A 12,538-nucleotide genomic window follows, 5' to 3' on the forward strand; every position below is an offset into this window, starting at 1 on the left:
CACTTCTGAGGCTTGTAGTATGGATAGCTTAGCAGTTGATGGATTAAGTTCAGTTTCAAGATCAAATAGTTCTCTTCTTCTTCTCAACTGTTGCTCTTGTTCCTCCAGGGCATGCCTTTCCTTCAGTCTTGCTGCACGAGCAAATAGTGCAGCTCTCTCTGCCTCTACCTGTCTCCTGACAGAGGATGTTGTACTTAATTGGCTCCTACCACTGTGACTTGAGGACTGGCTACCAACATTTGAAATGCTATCATCTGGATTAACTTCATCGTCAACACTGGGATTTATAGCTTTACACACAAGATCGGTCACACTTAATTTCTCAACAGTGTCAGATGGTTGTACATGATTAGAAACTTTGGCAATTGGGTCAACAACATCATTACAACAAGAAACCCACAACCTTGCATCACACATTGATTCATTGTTAACATTTTTGCTTTAAACCATGTTTCATGCTTTTCCCTTTCATCATGTGGCAATAAATGCAACAAGGATTCATGCACAACATTTACATCATTACATAATTTGGTCAATTTGTTAAGAGCATTTTCAACTTGCATTTTGTTGTTATCTACCATTGACACATGCATCGATTTTCTTATCAAAGCAGCTTGATTTAATTTAGACTTTCTATCGGCTTGTAATGTTTCCAATTTTGCCGCAAGTCCTCGAGCAGTAAATTTGACAACACGCTTTTGAGTCTGTGATTCAGAAACACAGCCACTAGCGACGCTGCTAGAAGCGCCAGTAGGCCTATGTGCAGCTTTAGAAATTTGTACAGTTGCCACAACATTAGTCCCTTCTTTTACCGTGTCAACGAGTTCGCAAGTGTCCGCCATGATCAGTCAATAGAATGAAAAGTTCATCAAACGTAATCCACGGAACGAATAATACATCAAACGCAGTCCAACACAGTTAAACGACACAAACAAACAAAAATATAATCCCCCCCAAATACCAATGCATTGGTTTTTAAATTAGCTTAGGTGTGCACACAATTAATGGCCAATTATTAATGTAGCGCTACAATTCTTTACCTCGTTGGGCGCCGTGTCCAGGAATGTTTCATGCCAGCTTCAGTAGAAAGCCCAAATCCTATAATCCAAGCGACTCCCGTTAACATCCAATCGCGGCCTCCAAAACGCTGAAACTTCAGTTCCCACCAAGATTCCAGTCGGCAGCTACACTGTAAAAAAAATATTTGCTCAGTTTACTTGAAGAAGCAAGGCAACCCATATCAAGGGTTTTTTGGAGTAAACTCAACTAAGAAATCAAGAAATGTATTTAAGGGTTTTTCCAAGTATGCCCAACAAGACGACAGAACTTGTTCAATCAATTAAATTAAAATATCTTTTTACTTGTTTTTCCAAGTATGCCCAACAAGAGGACAAAACTTGTTTAATCAATTAAATCAAAATATCTTCTTACTTGAAAAATCATTTTTACTAGCTATTTTTGTGACTTAAAAACTAAAGTTATGTTAAATGATTGTCACAACTTAGATTAAAAAGTAGGGGGAAAAAAGTCAAATAGACAATTCATGTGCACAACCATTTCCTTTATTTTAAACACATACTAACAGTATGCAAAAAAACATGCACTGGGGGTTTCAAACCAGGTAAAGTGGAAAGGCAACTGGGACATTCTTCCAAATGACTCTTCTTACTAAATTTGATCAAAACAGTTTCAACACATTTCACTGAATACGCTTAAAAAATACGCTTAAAAACACCCATCACAGAGAGAGAGACTTTCTGTATAACCTCAAAAGTGTATCTCAGGTTTTTGAATTGATCAAAATAGTCTCAAAACACACATTTTAGCACATACAGGACTTGTAAACATAAGCAGTTACTGTATACACAGTGGTGTGACCTGTAGTATTTAGTAAATAAACCTTAAGCCCTTAAACAATTAACAAGTAAAAATCCGTATAAAACAATCAATTAACTGTTCAACAAACTTTTCCGCCTCTTGCCCTCACCTGACTTGCAGCTCCGAGAGAGAGAGAGAGAGAGAGAGAGAGAGAGAGAGAAATGGACTTGCCACATTAGCGCAGACATTTCTGCATTTTACCTCGGAGTGATTGAGCTCGTGCAGAGCAGCAGTGTGCTCCCATGTCAAGAAAAACTTTCTGTAAAACCTCAAAAGTGTATCTCAGGTTTTTGGGGTATTCCATGTTGATGCAATACAGCAGGCCAAACAAGTATGCGACTGCTGAAGGAAGGTCCTTTATGCCCTGAACGATGACACTCTCTTCCAAAATCACGCCAATGTTGATGACCGTAGGTAGGGACGTAACAGATGCTACATCATCCTCAAAGACTGTCAGTATGGCAATTTTTACACCTTTGGTGTAATCCTCCTCTTCATCTGTGTCCTGAGAGTGTGCAAAGACAGAAGACATTACTGAATATGTGAATGAAATTCACTGCTCCAATAAATAAAGGGAACACCAAAACCATGCAATGCAACTCCAAGTCAATCATACTTCTGTGATACCAGCCAGTCCAGTTAGTAATGAAGCAACGCTCATTATGAATCCATTTTGAGCAAATTTAACAAGCAATGGGTAGAAAGTAGAGGTAATAACCAAAATACACCCCACACAGGCCATTTCTCTTTTTTCATCCTTTCTGGCTGATTTTTTTGGTCACATGTGCATTTTGACAGTTTCACACCCTTGTAGGTACCACATGACAATCTCCTTCACCCACTGAATTTGCTTAGGTAGTGCTCTTCATCCAAGATGACACAATGTGTGCTGCGGCAAGAAGGTTTGCTGTGTCCCCCAGCACAGTGTCCAGAGCGTGGAGGAGATGCCAGGAGACATGCCAGTACACCAGGCGATGTGGAGGAGGCCATAGGACGGTTTACAACCCAGCAGCGGAATTGCTTTCTCCTTCCTTGTACCAGGTGGCACGGAAAGAGCACTGCCAGAGCCCTGCAAAATGAGCTTTGCAGGCCACTAATGTGCATGTTGATGCTCAAATGGTCAGAACCAGACTTCATGAGGAGGGTATGAGGGCCTGGTACGTGAGGCCTATGCTCACAGAGCGGCACCGTATGGAGCGATTTGCATAAACGAGAGAACATCAAAATCTACATATTCTTGCATTGGCACCCTGTGCTCTTCACAAATGATGTTGCAGGCAGCATACCATTCTCCATGGCATCTCCTGACGTTGTCATGTCTGTCACATGTGTTCAGTGTGAACTGCTCTCATCTGTGAAGAGCACAGGGCACCAATGGTGAATGTGCCAATCTTGATGTTCTATGGTATATGCAAATCAATCCCTACGGTGCCACTCTGTAAGCATAGGAACCACGTGTGGACACCAGACCCTCATACCCGGTGCAATATGTATACTGTTCCTACTTATTCAGGTGACATTGGGCATACCTAACCACCTGTGTTTTCTTTCTCTCCCCCCCCCCACCCCCACCCCAAATCTGTCCCTCTGAGTTACATGGAGTCAACAGGAAATCTTTTGGTGGAGACGGTGGGGACCTCGACTGGCTATCGTAGCCTGCAGGGAATCGGCCGTCAGACATTCTGTCGCATGTCCCAGACCTGGTGAAATGTAACTGAATTGTCTTGGCCAGGCCTAAGGGTCCCATCTGCATCTCATCATTGCTGAGGAGTGTGCTCCCATCACCCAATCAAGCATCCAGCCAGAGCAGGTCATGATATATTTTTTACCATATTAACATGCCATTGTGCATCATGCCTGATGTAAAGACTCTCGTCTCTGCGAGCCTACCACACAGATTTAATACTTGTCATTTTTAGGGCATACCTAACAACGTGTTTTCTTTCTCTCTCTCTCTCTCCCCCCCCCCATCTGTCCCTCTGAGTTACATGTTGATCCTGGGATTGAGATGCTGGCCTCTTCTGCCCCTCGGACCTGCTTGATCCATCCTGGTGCCCTGTGTCTGGTCGGAGTTTTATCGCCCCACTCCTGTGAAGGACGGCCCCATGAGGACAGTTGAGGGTTATGCCTGTTAAAACTGTTAATATTATAGTCAGGCTGTCTGTTGTTGCCCAAATGAGGATGGGTTCCCTTTTGAGTCTGGTTCCTCTCGAGGTTTCTTCCTCATGTCGTCTGAGGGAGTTTTTCCTTGCCACCGTCGCCACAGGCTTGCTCATTGGGGATAGATTAGGGATAAAATTAGCTCATGTTTTAAGTCGTTCAAATTCTGTAAAGCTGCTTTGCGACAATGTTTATTGTTAAAAGCGCTGTACAAATAAACTTGATTTGATTTGATTTGATACCCTCCTCATGAAGTCTGTTTCTGACCATTTGAGCATCAACATGCACATCAGTGGCCTGCAAAGCTCTTTTTGCAGGGCTCTGGCAGTGGTTTTTCTGTGCCACCTTGCACAAAGAAGGCAATAGCGATCCTGCTGCTGGGTTGTAAACTGTCCTATGGCCTCCTCCACGTCCCCTGATGTACTGGCATGTCTCCTGGCATCTCCTCCAAGCTCTGGACACTGTGCTGGGGGACAAAGCAAACCTTCTTGCCACAGTGCACATTGCCCAACATTATCACATGTTGAGAGTATCAGAGAATAAATTGATTCTTACCAGACATGTCTTGAAAAGATTTGATGCATCCTCCTTGAGGTAAATGGGCAATCCTTCCAAGGCCACTCTCCTCCTATGTTCTGCTATCGCCGTCACCTGGGCACACAGAGATACAGAATTTATTTAGTGGCATGTCAGAAAATATTGTTATTCATTTAGGCCATGTCAGTAAACTGTGTTTAGTAGTAAGCAACTGGACTTCTGTTTGGAGCTTTAAAGTTGTTTCATTCATCCGAAAGGGTTCTTCAGTACTGGCTAGAAGTGAAGATACCATTCGGATGTGAAGTGAAGCATCTTCCAGACCCAAAATGAAGTCCAGTTGTTTACAACTATGCTCTTTTGAACACTTAGTGACATTAGCTGGTACTCCCCACTGAAGACCACCTGGCAGGGTATTAAAGCCAACTACATGAAGTATCCACTATCAAATTGGATGTTTTAAGAAATCCAGCATCAAAATATGATGGCTGTATTGGGTGTGAGGCAGCAATTCTAATTCTGTACACAACATAAATCTGTGGAATGCATTTAGTCTTACATTCAAAGCTTCTATATGAAATTCCAGAAAATGTAATTGGATGAACTTTACAGCAAACAGTCAAAAGAGAGCCACTGTGATTGGTCCTCTCGACAACAACGAACTACTTCCTTGTTCTAAACCATCACCCCTCACATTTCTGCAGATTTGTTAGTATATCTTTTCATGGAACAACATTAAAGAAATTTCACTTTGACACAATGAAAAGTAGTTACTGTACAGCTTATATAACCGTTTCAATATATTGTTCACTCAAAATAATTAAAAATACAGCCATTAATGTCTCATCCTCTGGCAAAATCCTATGTAAAATGCATGGTAGAAACGGCTGACTTTAGGTCTCTGGCTGTATGATTTTTGTGCTTCCTGCTTTTGTGATTGGCAAAGTTGGTGAACTTATTTGTTTTATAGGCACAGCCAACAAATGGACATGTTACAAGTTCACCACTCTTCAAATGTCTTCCGAGATGGCTAAAAAATGCACTTAAACTGCAGACATCTTTGAAAGCACAATGCTCACAACTGAAATTTGATGTGGTGTGAATTGTATGGGTTTTTTATGGTAGCGTGAAAGATGAGATTTTAGAGTACTTGATGAGCGGAAGGTGCACACACAGTCAGGATAGAGGCAAGGCCAATTCTTACCTTGATGACCCCCTCCGTGTCTCAGGTGATAATGTTTCAGCAGGGTCTGGACAGCCGGGTGGATGAATTTACACACTCTGCATTGCATCACGAAAAAACATGGGGAAACTAGTTAGTTTAATTAAGGCGGTTAAAACCCAACAATGAAGAATAAAAACAGATCTGACTATCAACAGAATCTGGAGCAAAACCATTCAAACAATTCAAATATAATACTTTTATAATTTACAGTACAGTTTTGGCGTTTTAAGTGTTTGGCAGTCGGAAAGCATTAGCAGGAAACACTGCCATCTTAAACATCACACATTGCACCTAGCCTCATTTCATGAATGTTAAAATAGCCTGCTTTTTGTTGATGAGGCTTATGTGAAGTAGGAAATGGATCGTAAGCTTGCTATACTTCTGTTATATTGGTATGGTGACCGAACCGAAATTGTTGTAATTATTATAATTAAAGTAACACTATTATTCTGCAAGCACACTCACTAAACTGCGAACCACGGGACGCACAAGCTTTCAATGGCACCACATTTGCCTAAAATGCCCAGACATTAAGGTCCTGACTAACGTCGGTGAAATAAACAAGTAGTCGGTCTCCATTGTGATAGAACAAACAAGCATTTATGTGCCACCTTTTCCTGCTCTAACAGTAGAACCTAGACATAATACGAGTCACGTTCGTTTATGCTTTTCTAATTTAGACTGAGGCCAACGTTAATCAAGCTAACGTCGAGGGAGGGAGGGAGACCTTCCACGCTAACAACAAGTGCAACCCACGTTTTCAATTAGCCACCTAGAGCCTTCAACAGACCCTTTTGCAGCAGGCAATATAACAGTTGTTTGAATCAACATGAATAAAGTGTAATTACAACTGAACATAGATGCCCTCCTACACATCAATAGTCAATATATCAATAAGCCTCATCAACAAAAAGTAGGCTTTTAACATTCATAAACTGAGGTAAAACTAGCCGGTCATTTCAAAACGGACTGTACAAGGATATAGGCTAGATAAGTTTTGTACTTCACATAAAACAGGTGCAATGTTGATTAGTTTATCGATTATTTTTATTACCTTCGTTCCTGATGATGACGCGAGGGATGAGCTTCTGAATTTGATCCACTTCCAAAAGCGTGCGTGGAGTTGTGTGTCTAGTGCCCCTCGAGCCGCTTCGGACGTTATCAGCCCCTGTGGCTCGGGGAAACCCTGTTGCGTGCCCCGTTTTTTCCAGACAAGTTGAGCTCACTTAGAAGTCTCCAGATGAATACATTCAGAACTTGATATGACAACTTCTTATTGCGAGTTAATAGTATTTTCTTGTCATCTTAGTTCTGTTTACTCATATCAACGTGTGGGCAGAAAAAAATGAAGTTCTATTTTTTACAGTGTAGGCTTTGACTTTGTTATAGGAGCTCAGCTTAGAGCTGCGTGTGTGACCCAGGAATGACCTGGCTGACGCGTTATTAGTATCATACACTTACGAAGTTCACAAAGGCTTCTTCTGTGCAAGATTTCGTGTTTATTATTTTCCATGTAAATACAACGCAGGCCATTTCAACCCGGCCGCTACAACCACAGACAGGAAACGGTCAAAGCCATTTGCCCTTCCAGGTCAACACCTGACAAACAACAGTAGTCCAACTACCTTTATACCTGCCTCCCACATAGTGACACCCAGTGTACAAATAACAGCATTACACCTTGGCAGTAGCAATTTGGCCGCTACAGCACCTTTAAAGCTGAAACTCTCCACTTCAATCACAACTTGATGGCTTCATTTCAAATCCATTGTGGTGGTGTACAGAGGAAAAATAAAATAAACAGTCACTCTCCAAATACTTATGGACCTGACTGGATATAAAAAAGTTTTAATTTAAATAAGTATTTAAATATGCATCAATCAAAAGCATGACATTATAAAAAGATCAAAATCCTGAATGAGGAGCCTGTCACCTTAAACAGACAGAACACAGTGACGCTCATGAGGAAAGAAGTGGCAATGACTCTGATAGAGGAATCAGGGAATCAGGTAAACTAGTCAGTGTAATCTCCTCAGGATGACTTTTCACTGCAGTCACAACACTGTCACGTGCAGCAACATGAAACGTCAGAGCCGGAACGTGTCACTGACCAATCAGGGAGCGCTTTGTTCTGAATAATGAAACTCCCTCTGCCATCCTACGTTGTACATATTTGTTTTAATTTAGGATTTTTAGCCCAAATGGACCATATCATTTCACCTTTGTACCAGCAGATGGCAGGATTTAGTGCAGATCGAAGATTCATTTATTCATTCATTTCTATTTTGAAGAACAGCATCATGAATATTTGATTTGTCATGAGACAGTTCCACAATCAAAATGTATAAAAACAGACTGTAGGATTAAAATTGTTTATGCCAAAAACAAAGCCCAGGTATTAAAAAAAAACTGTACAGCACTTTAAAGGGGAATATGCATTTCTAAAATTAACCAGAAAATATAAAATTTGTTTATTCTCACTATTTAATAGATGATTAAATTAATGAGGTGAAAATTCATTCAGTCTTTAATACAGGAGAGATGATCAGTGGGGCTGAATTTTTACGTTCATTTAAACAAGGACTGAAGAATGGATAGAGTTTCTCAGTGAAAGACTGACCAGTGAAAGAGTAGATATGAGATCTGGACTTCACATCATAAAAGGAGACCAGACCCTCCTCATAATCCACAAACACCCCCACCCTCTCCACCTTCTCTCTCAGTGTGAGGGGGACAGAGGGACCAGCACAAGCCTGATACTGATTCTCATTCCTCAGTACCACAGTCCACAATCCATTCTGAGGAGTCGCTGTAATCTTCCCCTTCCTGTTAATGTTCTCTCTCTCAACTCCTAAATCCCACTCAGTTTTCCCTCTGACCTGCACCTCATAATAAAATCTCCCTGAGGAGAAACTCTGCTTTCCCAGAACATTAACACACGGATCAAACCTCTGTGGTGTATCAGGGAGATTCTGTCGTTTGTCTCCAAGTGTCACTTGTTTTCCATCAGCAGACAGGATGAGATTGGGATGAGCTGTATCAGGATCCAGAGTCACATCCACTGAGAGAAACACACAGTGTGTGATATGAGTATGCAGGTAAAAAAGATTAAATCATCCTTCAGTGGATCAGATTCGTCACGATTTATAAGAGGATTTGTCGAAGATTAAATAATTAAACATTTTTAAATTATGCCTTGAAAAAAGGAAAAAAAAAAACTTGTACAGTTTATGGCCAGAGCTTTTCAAAGGTAAGAAATATTAAATGTTTTCTTTCTGAACCGTTTGTTATTTGTGTTTGTAATTTTTGTTTTTCAGGAAATTATAGGAGTCACAGAACATGAGGGAAACATTTGAGGAAAAACTTGATCCTGATGGACAAAATAAGTTCAGTGAGTGTCTCTAGTGATGATAAATGTCTGGTCGGTTTTAGCTTTTGAAAGAAAACGCGTCACTCTAAAGTCGATGATCGACACTGCGTTTTTCCAAAATTATTTTCTAACTGCAGGAGTATAAAACTCTTTGACTTCTTTATTTACCACAAGAACAACATTTACCTTTGAGAGGACAAGAGTTTTATTCTCATGCAGTGAAATAATCAAGTTAAATTCTGTCCAAACACACACTTTTCCTGAATGACTTAGAGTGAAATGGAAGATGATCAGCCTTTCTAAAGGAGAAAAGGGTTGAAGCACTTTAGTGCGGGGGACTTCCGGTTCGCGTTCGGCATGTGAGGCTGTGAGATCCTCAAGCTCAGTGGGCAACTTTACTTTGTGTTGATAAGCGTGCAAAATACATATTGACATTTGAATATAGTTTCTAAATGTTGTATGGCACTACTGAAGGAATTGAAGTATAGATAGAAGTCGCCTAAGGTTTTTTTTTTTTTTTTCCTCCTGCCTCGTCTAAAAATGGCTGCTTGGCCACCGAAGCCTGCTACTACTTGCAGAAGAGCTAATACCGAAGCTGATGCACAACAACTTTCCTCAGACTCCATTGAGAAAATTGACAGCGATCAAATCATTGAGCATGAAAATACACACAAACAACTGCCCTTCGTCAAGAAATATCCTCCATCCGCCAAGAGTTGCATACAACTGTTGGCTCATTGCAGTCTGCTAATGCACAGAATACCAAGCGCATTGGCGACCTTGAGCTGTCTGCCTCAGAGTGGAGCTCGACTGTCATGACCCTGGAAATTATGGTGAAAACGCTGCAGTCTGATGGAAAAATGTTTGGACGTGGAAGGCCGTAGCCATTGTCAGAACATTCGGTTGGTGGGAATAGAGGAAGGGAACAATCGGCGGCAATTTTGTGCGACTGCATTGAAGGAGATATTGGACCTGGAAGAAACTCCATGCCTGGACCGTTGCCATCGTTCACTAGCACCAAAACCTCAACAGGGGGAGAGGCCCAGGCCCTTCATAATCCGTGTACACCATGGAGACGTGAGGGACTGTGTCCTTTGCCTTTCCAGTCAGAAGAGACAGCTGTTTTACAAGAAGCGTGTGCACATCTTTCCGGATTTCACTCCAGAGGTAGCAAAGAAGCGAGCTGCTTTTGCAGAGGCAAGGAAGCGCCTTAGAAACATAAAGAATGTTAAGTTCAACCTTCGTTATTCAGCTACATTCCGGATCACATTCAAAGACAAGGAAAATTCCTTCACCGATCCTGAGCTAGCCGTCTCACATATTAAAAGGAATACTCCGGAGTGAAATGCTTTTTAGGTCTATTTTCGCATTATTGGGAGTGCATACGTTGAGTTGCTCCCACAATCACATCAATCGGTTGTGTTTTGAGAAAATTCGTTTTTTGTGATTTTAACCGGAAAGTGCTAACACGGCAGTGCCCAGGGCATGTCTTTTTGCCGATACAAAATGCTAGTTTTAAAACCATTGCAAAGCTCCAAAACAACATGACAGATCTGTGGAAGTGAGTAGAGGGTTCCTACAAACAAAACGAAGTGTCCCTGGCTCTGCAAGTGCACGGACAGTGTGTGTAGAAAGAGTAAATACAACGCCAGTGACCTTACCTGAAGTCGGTCTTCCTCAGACGCCTTATTTTATATGGGGCTACTCCTTTGCTGACATTTATTAATAAGATGCTACTGTTGGATAGCACACTATTTTTAGAGGGCTAATATTTGAGCCTATGTGTTTTTTAAAGCAGGTGTCCCACTAAAACTGTTTCATTTGATTTACCTGTGGCATACAGAATGGTTGGCATTGCTTGTTTCCTTATGATTCTGGCTGCCCACTGTGCTTTGGGTCAGTTTTGGTTATGTGAGAGACCCAAGTTAGAGATTTGGAAAATTTGGGGCGTGCTGCCCTTGGGTTTATGCACTTTGTTTGGGATGGGGTGGGGGTAAGTGTTGCTTGTGTAATGAGAGTCTTTTTTTCTATTTTGTCGATCACTTTTCTTTTCACTGTGCCCACTTGTGGTTCCACATTGTTTCATGCATATCATCTGCCAGAGTCACAAAATTAATCTGTCATGTCAGATTGTTATGTTTGTGTAATATTGTTTATATTGCTGAATATAGTTAATTCACATATGCCTTCTGGGGGGAGTGGCCAGTCTGTTAACTTTACCAATTGGAATGTGAAAGGGCTCAATCATACTATTAAATGCACCAAGGTCCTAGCTCATCTTACGCTTCTGAAAACTGATATAGCCTTCCTAACTGAGACTTATGCGCAGGTCAGACCATAATAGTCTAAGGAGAGGCTGGGTGGGACAGGTATACCACTCAACTTTTCAGAGCAGGGCCAGGGGGGCTGGAATTTTGATTAACAAATCAGTTTCATTTGTAGCATCTGAAACCATCTCGGACCCAAATGGACGCTTTATTGTCGTAGGTAAACTCTACAGTCGGCCTGTGATATTGGCCTGTGTGTACGCTCCAAATTGGAACGTTTCTAAGTTCATGTGCAGCTTCCTGTCAGGTATACCTTACTTAGATACTCATCAGCTTATTTTAGCTGGTGACTGTAATTGTGTAATTAACCCTGTATTAGATAGATCGTCAAGCCGCCCAATTAGTAACTCCAAAACAGCCGAATACATAGAGAATTTTTTACAATCGTGAGACGTCTGACCCATGGAGATTCCTTTATCCTACGAGGAGAGAATATTCTTTTTTTTTCACCTGTTCACCATACTTATTCATGCATAGATTATTTCTTTATGCACAAGTTCTTACTTCCACTGGTTAAAGAATGTGATTATAACCGTATTGTGATATCTGATCATGCCCCTGTAACACTCATTTTGATCTTCCCCAACTACAGACCTAGCAGATTCAGATGGAGACTCAACCCACTACTTTTGTCAGATGAATCATTTATTGCCTTTATTAATGTTTACATTCATTTCTAAAAATAAGTCTATGTAAACAAAGAGACTTCCCCTTCCTTGCTTTGGGAGGCCCTTAAAGTGCATATCACGGGTAAATTCAGGAGCAAGATCAATGTAATTCTATTTTATATTAAACTTTGGTCAAATATCTGTCAAATTTTGTGCAATTTTTTTTTACCTTGCGCAGTACCAGAAAAATTCAGTTGAAATCAAGCCATTTGAGGCGAATTGGTCCGCCTCTGAAAAAACTTGCCATTTGGATTTCCCGGCAAACACTGATTTTCGTGACGTCACGTGCGGGACGCCTCCCTCTGGATCCTACGTCAGTGCTGATTTGTTTATGAGAAAACGACCTGGTGGTTTTCTGCAAATTTCTTCAACGTTA

The 12,538-nt window shown here is 41.2% G+C and overlaps 1 protein-coding gene across 1 annotated transcript; it reads right to left on the reverse strand.

Moving 5' to 3' along the window:
* Positions 1 to 8,313: 8,313 nt before the first annotated feature.
* Positions 8,314 to 11,022, reverse strand: LOC132885260 (erythroid membrane-associated protein-like). The gene is made up of 2 exons (XM_060919729.1): positions 10,998 to 11,022; positions 8,314 to 8,858 (listed from the first exon to the last, which is right to left on the reverse strand). The coding sequence occupies exons 1-2, from the start codon at positions 11,020 to 11,022 to the stop codon at positions 8,314 to 8,316; spliced, it is 570 nt and encodes a 189-aa protein (XP_060775712.1).
* Between the last annotated feature and the right edge of the window lie 1,516 nt (positions 11,023 to 12,538).

Source organism: Neoarius graeffei, chromosome 1 (assembly GCF_027579695.1).
Source record: "Neoarius graeffei isolate fNeoGra1 chromosome 1, fNeoGra1.pri, whole genome shotgun sequence".
Taxonomy (NCBI): Eukaryota; Metazoa; Chordata; class Actinopteri; order Siluriformes; family Ariidae; genus Neoarius; species Neoarius graeffei.